This window comes from Protopterus annectens, chromosome 6.part0 (genome assembly GCF_019279795.1).
Source record: "Protopterus annectens isolate FY-2018-M chromosome 6.part0, PAN1.0, whole genome shotgun sequence".
NCBI classification, from domain to species: domain Eukaryota; kingdom Metazoa; phylum Chordata; order Ceratodontiformes; family Protopteridae; genus Protopterus; species Protopterus annectens.
In genome coordinates this window covers 1,295,671,849-1,295,685,778 of record NC_056737.1, presented here as the reverse complement: position 1 = coordinate 1,295,685,778, position 13,930 = coordinate 1,295,671,849, and the positions used below count along the sequence as shown (strand labels likewise).

Below are 13,930 nucleotides of genomic sequence, written 5' to 3'. Positions count from 1 at the left end.
GCTATCTTTATCCCAGGATGCACCACCACTAATCCCCCAGATCTCGTTTGCCGCTTACAGAGCTTGGACGTGGTCTCAACATTGGCTGGGCTAAGTACTATATATTAGGCTTTTTTCCTGTCAGTATTTGCTTCATTTAAAACCCAAAAGCTGTTTTTTAACGGCTATTCTTTGTGTACGAGTGTTTTTCTGAGATTTGGTAAAATTTTCGTGTTTTTTTTCCTGTCAGAGAAGGTTCCGTTTAAGTTAGAGGGGCCTTCCCCTGTGGTTACTATTTCTTTAGTGATTGTGTGTGGGTCAAGTACCCGTTTAAGTTAGAGGGTCTTGACCCTCCTTTTTTTCCGTTTCTCTTTCTGACAATCTTGTGTCAAAAAAAAAAAAAAAAAAAAAAAGTTCTTTAGTTTAAATATTTACACTAAGTTGGTGGCATACATAATTGTGTTCCTGTGTGTCAAACCCTTTAGTGTTTACTGTGGTTATCTGTTTTTTGTAGCCTGAGTATGTCTAAAGAGCATAAACCCTCCGGGTTTAAAAAGTGCACGAGGTGTGGCTTCAAAATGTCCATAACGGACGACCACTCCTCGTGCGTCTATTGTCTTGGTGCTAAACATCTGCAGGAATCGTGCAGTGTATGCCATGCGTTTTCCTCCAGAGTCCTCCAGGAGAGGAAAAACAAATTAATCCTCAAAGGATTAATCAAGCCTTCCTTCGAGGAGGCTTTATCTTCCTCTCCGTCTCCTTCTAAAAAGAGGAAAGCGTCGGCTCTGACCAGTCAGTCGGAACCGACTGCTAAGAAAACTAAGCAGACTTCTCCATCAGCTCCACGGACTTCGGAGCCGAGGTCAGAACGGTCCTCGATGCCACCAGCCTCGACCCCTCTGGTTTCGGAGCCGAGGTCTGGAGCATCGAGAGGCGGGTCACCCTCATCGGCTCCACTGATATTGGAGCCGATAAGGGTCATCGGCTCAGACACTTCCCCCTCGGAGCCGAAGTCCTTATCGGCACAGAGGGAAATTTCCTTGAAGGTTTCCTCGGAGCCGATAATTGTTGAGTCTTTTCGGAGCCGGTCCCCGAGCCCTTCGGAGCCGATGGAGAAATCGGTTCGGGCCCAATCGGTATCCTCGAGATCATCCAAGATGTCTGATTCGGACATCGACAGGGTGCTCCTTCGACTCTTCCAGTCTCCGGTGTTCCAAAAGATGGTTTCGGCTCCAGCCCATTTGGCTTTGGAGCCGATGGTCCACTCCCCTACTGTACTTCCTCCTCCAACAGCTTCGGCGCCGTTGGAGCAGGTGCTGGTGGAACCAGTGGAGGTGTTAGGGTCAGGCCCGACCCTTGCTCCGACTCCGGCTCTTGGGTCGGAGTTCAGTGCATGGACTTCTTCCTTCGGCCCTGGGGGGGAGGCTTCGGGATTGATGCTTTCGGTCCCAAGTCTCCCTCTTGGTGCGTCGGCGACGGGAGTACCGTCCACTGTCGTGGCCACGGAGGGGGGACCCTCCCAGGATTCTGGTGGTCCCGCCTTCAGGGCTATGAGGAGTGCTTTAGCCAAATCTTCCTTGGCTACCTCCACAGTTTCCCCAGCTCCTTCCCTACATTTGGAGACTGGGTGGGTTGGCAGTCCCCTGTCCGTGACAGCGGAGCCCCTGGGCCTCAGGTTACCCCCGCTGGGGTTTCTCCCCCTCCTGGAGGTCCTTCTGAAGCCTCTTCGGAAGAACTTCCCAGGAAGAGAACGTGCAAGAGGAAGCACGTTGACTCCCCTGACGAGTCTTTGACATCTGACACTGATCTCGATGATGCAGAGGGGTCCCCAAGTCGTCCTCGGATGATGTCTCCTTTGCAGACATCCTGGAAGCCCTAAAACTACGAGGCGGCTGGCAGTCCAAACCTCCCTCTGCTGATGAGTCTGTGTTCCTGAAGGCCTTCGGGGCTCAGCCCTCCGCCTCCTGGGTGTCTCCGCCCTTCGACGAGCTCTTGGATTTGATCTGTCAAGGCGGGAACACCCAGACTCTGTGGAACCGGTGCCCGCTCATCCGAACAAATTTCTCTCGGCGCCCCCAGATAGAGAGTTCATTACGAAAGGTGTGGCTGTGGATGCTATGGTGGTGGCATCTGCTACCCAGCAAGATGTAGCAGAGGCTTCTACGTCCGTCCATCCTCCTAATAAGGAGTCTAGGAGCATGGATCGGTACGGTAAGCGCACCCTTAGTTCAGCGGCCTTTACTCTGAGGTCTTTGAACTACCTGGCGACTTTACGAGATTTCAGAGGGATCTGATCAAGGAGCTATCCGATACCCTCTTAGGTAACCTGCCTGAGGAGCTGGCCCAGACAGTTGGATCTCAGCTGGCTACAATGTCATCCATTTCGAACTCGTCCATGAGGCTCATTTCAGATGCGCGAAGGCGAGTAGAGCGCGGTACAGGCATTGCTCTATGGAGACAAGCCTGGCTCCGTCTGTCATTCAGGAGGCCTTTAAGTCTTCATTTGCCGACGCCTTTGATGGGTCCTCCCTGTTTGGACCCAAGGTAAAAGACACACTTACCCGCTGTGAACAGGAGGGTAAGACTCTGACTGCCGTAGGGGCACGATTTTCCACTCCCTTTCGGCCTTATCCCAAGGCTAAAAGAGGAGGGAAAATGTGGTTCCGTAGATCTCAGAAGTCTTACCCCTCTCAGCAGGAAGGTTCCCCCTCCAGAGGCAGAGGAGGGGGAAATTCATCCGGAAAACACCGTCCCAGAGGCGGCAGAGGCCCTCGCAACACTGGAGACCGCGAGTCCTTTCATGGCTCTTCAGCTTTTCATAGTCCCTGAGGGATTGCCCGACTGTGCTGCTCCGGAGCCAGTCGGGGGTCGTTTTTCGAAGCACCTGAAGGCCTGGGAAGGGATCACTCAGGACAGATGGGTGCTTCGAATTATCGCTGGAGGTTACCCCCCCCAGTCCAAAAAAATCCCGGACCCGCCACCCAGTCAACGGGATACCGCAGCCTCAGAAATTTCAAAGCTGCTGCAAAAAGGAGTCATCCAACCGGTCCCCGCAGACCAGATCGGATTAGGGACTTACTCAAGATTCTTTTTGATGCCAAAAAAGACCGGGGACTTGAGGCCCATTTTGGACCTAAGCAACCTAAACCGTTCAGTCAAGAAGTCCAAGTTCCGAATGGTCACTCTACAAACCATTCTCCCATTGTTGGAGAAGGGTGTTTGGATGTGCTCCATAGATCTCAAGGACGCGTATTATCATATCAGAATACATCAAACGTCCAGGAGACATTTGCGCTTCAGCCTAGGAGGCAGTCATTTTCAGTTCCGCGCTGCCCTTTGGTCTCACCACAGCCCAAGGGTGTTCACCAAATGCTTGGCAGTAGTGACTGCTCACCTGAGAAGTCTAGGATTCCAGGTGTTTCCGTACCTAGACGACTGGCTCCTAACTGCCACCTCCAAGCATCTACTTCACGGAGCCTGCAAGCCACAATATCACTGGGCAATTCCCTTGGAATCACCTTCAATTGGCCAAAGTCTGTGTTGCGGCCATCTCAAAGAATAAGATTCATAGGGGTAGAGATAGATTCAAACCAGATGCGAGTCTATCTACCTGCAGACAGAATTCAAACCATTCAAAATCAAGTTCGAGCCTTACTCCCCAGGTCCAAAGCCCCAGCCAGAATGGTCCTACAGCTTTTGGGATCCATGTCTGCCACAGTTCTGCTAGTTCCCTTGGCAAGGTTACACATGAGAATCCTCCAGTGGCTTCTTTCAACTCAGTGGTCCTTTCAGGAACTCCCTCTCAATCATCTCGTATGGATCACAGAATCTTGCAAATGGGACCTTCGCTGGTGGCTAGTGTCCTCCAATTTGGATCAGGGACGACCCTTTGTTCTTCCTCCTCCGGCGGCCACTTTGACCACGGACGCCTCCCAGATGGGGTGGGGGGGGCATTCCCTGGGCAGGTCAGTCCAAGGCAAATGGCACCCGGAAGAGACTCCTCTTCACATCAACATCCTAGAGATGAGGGCAGTACTCCTGTCCCTTCAAGCCCTTCACGATTATCTCCCTCAGGGCGTAATTGCTGTTCACTCAGACAACATGTCAGTTGTCTGGTACCTGAACAAACAGGGAGGGACCAGATCCTGTCCTCTTTGCAGAGAAGCGATGAGAGTTTGGGAATGGGCAGTCTCGACCAAACGCTTCCTAGTGGCTACTCACATACCGGGCAAGTCCAATGTCATAGCAGACAGGTTGAGCAGAACCATCCTCTCTCCTCACGAATGGTCTCTGAATATGACAGTTACAAGGCAGATTTTCAGCGAATGGGGAGTTCCGTGTTGCGACCTCTTCGCGACTCCTCTGAATGCGAAGTGCAAAGAATTTTTCTCCCTAACCCCGGCTCCGGGGAAGAGCCCCATGGACGCATTAGTCCATCCTTCGCCCACCGGCCTGCTTTATGCCTTCCCTCCAGTTCCTCTCCTCCCCAGGGTGATTCAAAAGGCATCTCTCTTAGGGAGCAAGATGATCTTAATTGCTCCTTACTGGCCTCGTCAAGTGTGGTTTCCCTATCTTCAGAAACATGCTCTGGAAGGTCCATGGTTCCTGGACCAGGTCCCAGACCTACTGATTCATCAGTCGGGACTACTACACCAGTCCCTACACACCTTAAAATTGACGGCCTGGCTCCTCCTCTTCCGACGATAGTCAGGAGACATGCACTGGATCCAGATGTTGTGCACATATTATCTTCAGCCCACAAGTCTGCTACAAAGAAACTGTATTCTAGCAAATGGAAAAGGTTTGCTATTTGGGCTCAACTCCGGGCCTGGACCCCATTTCTACTCCGTGGCAGAAGTACTCAAATTCCTGACCTCTCTTTTCAATCAAGGCTCTTCAGTTTCTACCATCAAAGTACAATTGGCAGCAATTTCTAATTTTCATGAATCCTTAGACCCACCTTTAATGAGCAACAGATTGTGTAAGACCTTCTTGAAAGGTGCTGCTCTATTAAGACCCCCGATTTCTCATCCTGCACCTCCATGGGATCTCGATATAGTGTTGCGTGCCTTGACTTCTTTCCCCTTTGAACCGGCAGCTACCTGTGATCTAAAATTTCTATCATGGAAGACAGCCTTTCTAGTGGCGATTACTTCAGCCAGAAGGGTTTCAGAACTTCAAGCTTTGTCAGTGAAACCCCCGTACTTGGTTTTTCATACAGACAGGGTGTCCCTCAGACCAAATCCTTCTTTTGTTCCTAAAGTTTGTTCTACTTTATGCTTGCAACAATCGTTAGAGCTTCCAGTTTTTTTCCCAAAATACTCCAATAAAGCAGAGTTTATTTTCCACACACTAGATGTCCACAGACAGTTACGCTTTTATTTAGATAGGACCAAACAATCAAGGAAAACAGATCAGTTGTTTGTATCCTTTGCAGAAAACAAACTGGGCAACGCTGTCACGAAGGTCACTATTGCCAAATGGATCAGGGACTGTATTACTCAAGCTTATATTTATTCTAACAAAGAGCTTACCACCTCTGTCAAGGCTCATTCTACAAGGGCTATGGCTACTTCGGTAGCATTTCATTCTAAGCTTGCTATTGGTGACATTTGTGCTGCGGCTACATGGTCTTCCCCGCACACCTTCATTTCTCACTACAAATTAGATGTGGCATCTAGAGGACGAGCTTCATTTGGTTCCACAGTGCTCAGGAGTGTTTTCCAATGAGCCACCCGGGATTTAGGTGCTAGGGACGCTGTCCTATCAGTCAGAATGTAGGCGAGATAGGATCACATAACCTCTTTTAGTTATGTACTCACCATAACTTCAGATGTTTGCGATCCATCTCACCTACATTCCTAATAACCCACCCTCCTTCCCCCTTCCTTGGAGATCAGAGGATATCAGAAGGTCCGAATCCTGTTGTTTCATCTTGAAACATCTAACAATGTTATATATAAACAAGCTTTGCATGTGTGCATGAATGCGGACAAACAAGATCTGGGGGATTAGTGGTGGTGCATCCTGGGATAAAGATAGCTCAGCCAATTGGAGGCCTCACTCTATAGCATAAGCGTGCCGAGTCGGAGCCGAGGGATCGGCTCCGAACCCATCAGTCAGAATGTAGGCGAGATGGATCCCAAACATCTGAAGTTATGGTGAGTACATAACTAAAAGTTATTTGGTTCCACGGCTCAAGAGGTCTTAAAGAAATTTGAGGAAAAGGCTAAATCAGTACAAACAGTCAAAGATTTTCTCCAGGTCCAACCACCAAGATTCAGCAGAAATTGGCCTTCTAAGAATTGGTCCTTTCCAGACACAGACAGATTTCAAAGAGGCAAAAACAGGCGTGCCAGAGGTAGAGGGCAAGCTTGAGGCTCCTACAGAGGACGTCAATGGCAGCCTCCTAACCAGAGAGGTAGTGCAGGACTTGCAACTACTGCACAAGGACAATCTCAATGACTTGACTTTGACCCCGCCAACCAGGGCTCAACTGGAAGCACCTTTGGGCGGAAAGCTATCTTTATTCTCAGAAAATTGGCACAGTATTACAAAGGACAAATGGATACTGCAAATAATAGACAAAGGGTACAGATTCCATTTTCATACATTTCCAAAAAGACAAGGTATACCAAACCTGCCACCAAATCAAAGGGCAGAGGCTTTCAAGCAAATTTCCAACCTACTACAAATGAAGGCAATAGAAAAGGTTCCTTTCACAGAACAAGGCCAAGGATTTTATTCCAGACTATTCCATGTTCCAAGAAAAGAAAAGCAATGGAGGCCTGTTCTGGACTTGTCCGCACTGAATACTTATCTCATCGTGCCCAAATTCAAAATGCTGACCTTACAGCAACTCCTTCCCATGCTGGGCAAGGGGTCCTGGCTGGTAACTCTAGACCTCAAGGAGGCATACCTGCATGTCCCTGTCAGACAAAGTTGCAGAAGACACCTCAGATTTCTTGCAGGTTCAGAGCATTATCAATTCTCAGCATTGCCCTTTGGCTTATCTACTGCGCCCAGAGTATTCACGAAATGCCTGGCATCAGTAATTGCACATTGCAGACTTCAGGGAATTCAAATATACCCATACCTGGACGACTGCCTTATACAAGCGGACAGCCAACAAACATTGGTAAAACACTTGAACTATGTCATCCGCCTACTACAGGCCTTGGGATACACAGTCAACATTCAGAAATCAAGACTGGTTCCATCCCAACGAATAGTTTTCCTGGGTGCAAAACTGGATACAAACACCCAAATGGCTTTTCTCACAGAAGAAAAACAAGATCAATTACCGGATTATTTCAGAAATCTGACAACACAAACCCAGCTGACTGCAAGGAAAATCCTGCAGGCCCTGGGTTTCATGGCATCTTGCATTCTTCTGGTTCCACAAGCAAGGCTGCATATGAGTAAACTACAATGGTACCTAAGGAGTCTAGTCTCAACACAGTCACAGCCTAGAGGCTTTGATCCCCATCATTCCATGCCTTCAAAAGGAATTTCTGTGGTGGGCACAAGCAAGCCAGTCAAACATGGGTCTGCCTTTCAGCAAGCCACATATCAGCCAAACCATTACAACGGACGCCTCAGACCATGGATGGGGAGCGCACATGGAGGGCAGATGCATTCAAGGGCAAGGACACAAAAAGAATTGCGCCTGCATATCAACCAAAAGGAAATGCTGGCAGTGATACATTCAGTCGAGGCCTTCGAACACTTCCTGCATCAAGGTCACCTGCTAATAGACAGACAATACCACAGTTATGTGGTACATAAACAAGCAAGGAGGTACCCATTCCTACCCTCTTTGCAGGCTGGCAATGAATTTTTGGGAACTTTCCCTAAAACTCAATATGGAGCTGCAATCCCAGTTCGTACCAGGAAAGGACAATGTACTGGCGGACAGCCTAAGCAGAAACATCATGGATCCACACGAATGGATGTTGCACCCAGACATTTTTCTTCAGATAGCACAATCATGGGGAAGGCCGGACATAGATCTTTTTGCCTCCCACCACAACCACCAACTGAAGAAATTCTGCACAAGGACATACCATCCTCAAGCATGGAAAGTGGACGCCCTCTCCTTCAGCTGGAATAAAACAGTATATGTATTCCCACCTCTACTGTTAATGACCAAGGTCTTACCGAAGATCAGGACAGAGCAACCAAAAGTGATTCTGATAGCTCCGGACTGGCCAAGACAACACTGGTACCCACTGTTAAAGAGCATGTCATGCACAAAACCGTGGCCCCTACCACACTGGCCACTTCTGACACAGCACAATTACAAAACTCTGCACTCCAGCCTAAAAACCTTGCAGCTGACAGCCTGGAAAATACCTTGACTCCTCACCAGGATAAACTATCCAAGAGGGTAAAGGATATCATCATGGAAGCTCGGCGGCCCTCCACAAGAAAGGCATATTCAGCAAAATGGAAAAGATTTCGTACCTGGAACACCGCAAAGGGTCAAGATCCGACAGTGATGAGCATTCCACCTATCCTTGAATACTTGGCTGAAATGCTCCATAATGGCCTTTCTTATTCTTCCATAAAAATTCATGCTTCAGCAATTTCAGCACTGATTTACAACACTGATCCACCTGTATTTTCATCCTCTGCTAAGGCAGTTTCTAAGAGGGATAAAAAACATCAACCCTCCAAGGAAACCACCAGTGCCTACATGGGACCTTAACTTCATGTTGGAAAAATTAACTCTACCTCCCTTTGAACCAGCAGCATCTTCAGAACTACAATTCCTGTCTTGGAAGACTGCCTTCCTTCTGGCCATAACCTCAGCAAGAAGAGTATCTGAGTTACAGGCCCTCATGGCAGTACAACCATTTCTCATTTTTCATCAGGACAGAGTCTCTCTGAGAACCAATCCTTCATTCATGTTAAAGGTGGTATCCAGGGTCTCACTGAACCAAGCTTATTCACCTGCCTACCTTCTTTCCAAATCCACAAAATAAAGGAGAGAAACTTCTGCATACCCTGGACATTCACAGACAGTTGCGCTACTACTTGGACAGAACTAAGATTTGCAGAAAAACTGACAAACTCTTTGTAGCATATGCTGCTGGTGTACAAAGAAAAGCAATTTCCAAGCAGACAATTTCAAAATGGATAGGAAATTGCATTCGATTCTGTTACTCTTTTCATGGAAAAGCTGTGCCAGCTAACATCAGGCCTCATTCCACCAGAGCAGCAGCCACCTCCACAGCCTTCTTAAGAGGGGTGGCTACAAAGAACATTTTAGAAGCTGCTACATGGAGCTCTGTGCATACATTTTCCAAGCATTACAACTTGCCTTTATACTCCAGATCCAGAGCAGGCTTTGCTACTGCAGTCCTGCAGGGCATGTTAGCTACACCATCCTTTTCTTAGGTCCTACCACCCCCAGCTTGGCTATGGTATCCTACCCATATGTCAGGACTGCAGATGCATCCTTGAAGGACATAGTACAGTTTTGTACCTACCATAAATGTAGATGTCCGATAGGTATGCATCTGCAGTCAGGTTTTCCCTCCCTCCTACCCCTCTGTGGTATTCTTTGGGTACCTATCCCTCATTTTAGCTAGCTGGGGTTATCTTTTGTGGTGTATTTGTTTTTTATTGCTGTGCATGTTTGGAATTTTTTCATCTCTCCAAATTTAGCCTTCCTTAGAGGGCACCTGGCATCTGGGGCAAGAAAAACTGAGGAATATGGTGTTGGCTGACGCTTTTATACCCCAGGCGCTCTGACGTCAGGGAAAAGGGTGACATCGGCCGACGCCGGACCCAGACTTGGAATCCGGCCGACCGAAGGGCTGCCTGAGGCAGGACAACCCATATGTCAGGACTGCAGATGCATACCTATCGGACATCTACATTTATGGTAGGTACAAAACTGTACTTTCCCTTACCTATGGTCTCACTTGGTGAATCCTCCCTGGAGTCTGGATCCCAGTCCGGATCTAATATCCCATCCATCAGGATTACCGACCCCAAATCTGGACAACCTGAAGCTGACAGCTTGACTGCTCCAGTTCTACTCTTAGGACTCCCGGCATCTCTTCACCAGTTAGAGCCATCTTAGTGGCAGCGTATGTAAAATGTACTTTCTCAGGATCTTCCATTTGTTCTGTTTCCTCCCTAGGCTACGACGACATCAGACCCTGCCCAGCTGGGGTGGGGGAGCATTTCATGGGAATGGCTGGCCAAGGCACATGGTCCCCTTCAAAGGCCAGTCTTCACATCAGTATACTAGAGATAAAGGCAGTCCTAGCATTTCAGGATTTCCAGAACTACATTCCCAGAGGTGTGTGATGTCTATTCAGATAGAGGATGCCAGTAATCTGGTACATCAACAAATAGGGGGAACACTATCATACTGCTTGTGTTAAGGCTATGAGGATTTGGCTTATGAGCAATGTCTTTTCATTGCTTTCTGATACCAGTGCACATACCACGGAAAGGCAGTATCCAAGCACACAGGTTTTGCAATTGTGTCCTCCTTCCTCACCCTGACAGTGGCGTATCAGATTTTTGGCAGTGGAGCCAACTGTGCTTCAATGTTTTTGCCTCCCTCTTCAACCTCAAGTGCAGCAGGTACTTTGCTTTAATCCATCAGGAGGTCAGCAGGGAGATTCACCAAGGGATGTTATGACCAACATTTGGCTCCCGAGGCTCCTATATGCTTTTCTCCGTACTCCTCATCCCGAAATATCTACAGAAAGCACTGGTGAGGAAAGCCATGGTGATCCTCATTGTGCCCTTCTAGCCCTGACATGTGTATGTTTTCCCTTCGTCTGGTCTCATCTGATACACTATTCTTGGGTGCTGGATCCCACTCCAGATCTTGTCACCTGGACTTTCAAGCCCCATAAGCTGACTTGCATGGTTTGTCCAATTCTGATCATGGCTAGGCAGTCCAGGCTTTCTTCCAAAGTCCTTTACATCCTGACCCAACCTTGTACCAGGATGATTTGTAAAAGCAAATGGAAGCAATTTTCCATCTGAGCTTCCAGTAAAAATGTAGACACTTTTTCTGCCTCTGTTCAGCAATCCTGGACTTCCTGGCATTGCTAGTACAGTGTAGCTAGCTACTGTACTATCAAGTTCCAGCTAGTAGCCATCTCCAGTTTTCATGTCTGGGAGAATCAGTCTTCAATTGTTTTCCTTAAATTGGCTAAGGCTTTCTGTAAGGCTACCTTCTTGCTCTGCCCCCCAGAAACCCTCTTTCTCCTTGGGATATTACCATTCTTTTACAGGCCTTGAGTAGTACCCTTTTGAACCTGCAGCAGTGGTTGATTTGAAATACCTGGCCTGGAAGCCTTACTTTTTGTTGGCAGTCATCTCTGCTCGGAGGTTTGAGTTGCGGGCCTTTTCCTGAGAACCAACTTTTGTTTTCCACAAGGACAAAGTTACTCTGAACCAGTCCTTCATGTCTTCCAAAGATGGCTACTGAATCATTACTTAGTCTTTCAACCTTCACGTTTTATTTCCCAATATTCACTAGCAAGGGAGAATATATGTTACACCTGCTGGATGTGCAGTCAACTTAATTTTTACTTGTATCGCACTAAGAAGTATAGAAAACCTGATCGGTTGTTTCCTTTTCCACAGCCAAATTGGGAAAGCGGGTGTCTATTTCTCAATGATTATCAGATTGTATTTCACATGTCAGCAGGGAGAGAAGGGGTTGTCTTTACCTAAACCACCTAAGGCTCACTCGACTAGAGCAGTGGATACCCTCCACTACCTTCTTATCTAGAGTAGTATTTGATGGACTTTTTCCTGTAGCTACTTGATCTAGTGTTAGTACCTTCCTTTCTCATTACAAGATGGATTTACGGTCAAGATCTAAAGCTTCCTTTGGTTAGTCTATCCTCTGGAATTATCCTTCCACGAGACATCCCAGGATCAGTAGTAGCTGGGGACTCTACCCCATCCATTGTGGCAAGTTTTCCATTGTTGGTTTTGGCTCCATGTGGTTTGGGTGCATGTCCTTGTACTATTTTATAAGGATATAATCAGAAATTACTCAGCCTTTAGATAACACAAACTCAAGTCTACACGTTTAAGCCACAATTCCACACTGTCAAACCCATATGTAGGAGTGAAAGACACTCACACTTATTACATTATTTGCAAGCAGTGCCATGTATGTCAGAGTGTATATTTCAAAATATTCTTATTAACTAGAAGATTTGCTGTAGAAAGTTGAAACTGTTGATCCATATAACCCAACTTGTGTAAGTTTGTGAATTATAGATTCTGAAGTGAAGATACTTTATTTTGTTTCCACCTGTAGGCATTTGAGCATCTTCAGCAACTAGAACTAATAAAACCTGTAGATGGGCCAGCCACGCGAATACAGAAGGAGTATCAACTGACAAAGTTGCTGTTAGATAGTAATCAGATCATGGATGGCCTCCAGAAGTACCCTCATTGCCCTACTGACCTGAGACAATGGGCATCATCATCTTTAGGATGAACTTAGTTTTTTTTTTTGTATTGAATGGTATTATATTTTTATAGCCTAAAATAAGTTTTTTTGACTTGATACATTTTGTACAAAAATAAGTGGTATTGACTAAAAAAATTAACTTTTGTATGTTATATGCTTCATTGTTTGTTTTATTGCTGTGAAACTGTATTTTGGTTCATCTTGCAGGATTATCGTCTACTACATTTGAGAAGTTTTCAGACCTTGAACTCCCCCTTTGAGTTGTACTAGTTTGCGCCACAGATTTTATCGAATTCATTTTTGTCAATAGTTTTCACTACTTTGTAGGTTACTACATGTTACAAATTTGGCATTAGGGCTGTAGGTTACATGTTACAAATTTGGCATTAGGGCTGTAACACTTTCTACCAAAGACTGTAACTGCAATTTGGTTAACCTGCACAATGTTTAAATCACCAGAGGGTTTTATGTTACCCTGTAACACCCCCAGCAGAAACAAATGTTTCTGAACTGTTTTAACCTTTCCCTTTTGCTTAACTTTCCAGCATTTCATCTTTGAGGACTTTGAGATTCAGACACTCTAAACTGTATTCCTTCCCGAACAATATAAATGGCATCGTAATTCATTGCACTAGGATTAAGGAAACCTTTTCATTGTCACTGATTTGCTACACTGCTTTTTTACTAGTTAATGTACTTTTGGTAACTTATTTAACATTTGTTGACTGGGTAAGTCCAACTAGGACAAATATTTTCAGCGGAGGCCCGGGGAGAAATGCTCTAGATGGTAATGACAGTAGTAAGTACACTTTCATTTTTAATACAACATAATATTATGTTGGTTGTATACTGGTAGTACCCATTTAGACATTTTACAGACCTCTCCGGCTGTAAGGAGATATTGCATACCTGTGTGTAAGATACAAAGAATACAGAATTAACTATTTCATTATTGAAAACACAAGTCTTCATATTTTAGGACTAGTCATAAATGGTTGTTGCCCTCCCTTTGGCTAGAGTTGGGTCTGTAGCAGTAATACCATTTACATGATGTAGACAGGCTTGCATTTATTTAACAACCAAAATACATTGGGCACTAGTACAGGTCTACACTTTGAATCATCCAAGCACTTCACAGCATACTCTTGGAATGTCATTAGATGGTAATGATTTCTCTTCTAGAGTAGTTGTTTATACATCCATCCATTTTGTTGACCGGGTTAGTCCCACTAGCTTAGTGGCCTCTCTTCAAGGGAGACCCCAAGGTTGTATTTATGCTTTTATGGCAAGTTTGGCCAGGACATCAGGGAACTTCCCCAGCTCTTTTTGATAGGTGCTGTGGGATCTATTACATCCACCTGAACTACCACCAGAAAGGTTGTTGGATTATATTTAGAAATGTGTTGCCCATCTGTCCAGTTTTACTGATGTAGAGCTGTGCCTTCAAGGGTAGGTAAGACTTCTTACTGCAGGCATTAACCCAAT

At 46.2% G+C, this 13,930-nt stretch overlaps 1 protein-coding gene across 4 annotated transcripts in view; it reads left to right on the top strand.

Annotated features, from left to right (window-relative positions):
* Nucleotides 1-12,597, top strand: part of ORC4 (origin recognition complex subunit 4) — a 693,897-nt gene extending 681,300 nt beyond the window's left edge. For all 4 annotated transcript variants that reach the window (XM_044074865.1, XM_044074866.1, XM_044074868.1 and 1 more), the window contains exon 14: nt 12,290-12,597. In XM_044074865.1, the coding sequence (XP_043930800.1) occupies nt 12,290-12,472 (183 nt within the window). In that variant the 3' untranslated portion in view covers nt 12,473-12,597. The remainder of the gene's footprint in view (nt 1-12,289) is intronic.
* The last annotated feature ends 1,333 nt before the right edge of the window (nt 12,598-13,930 follow it).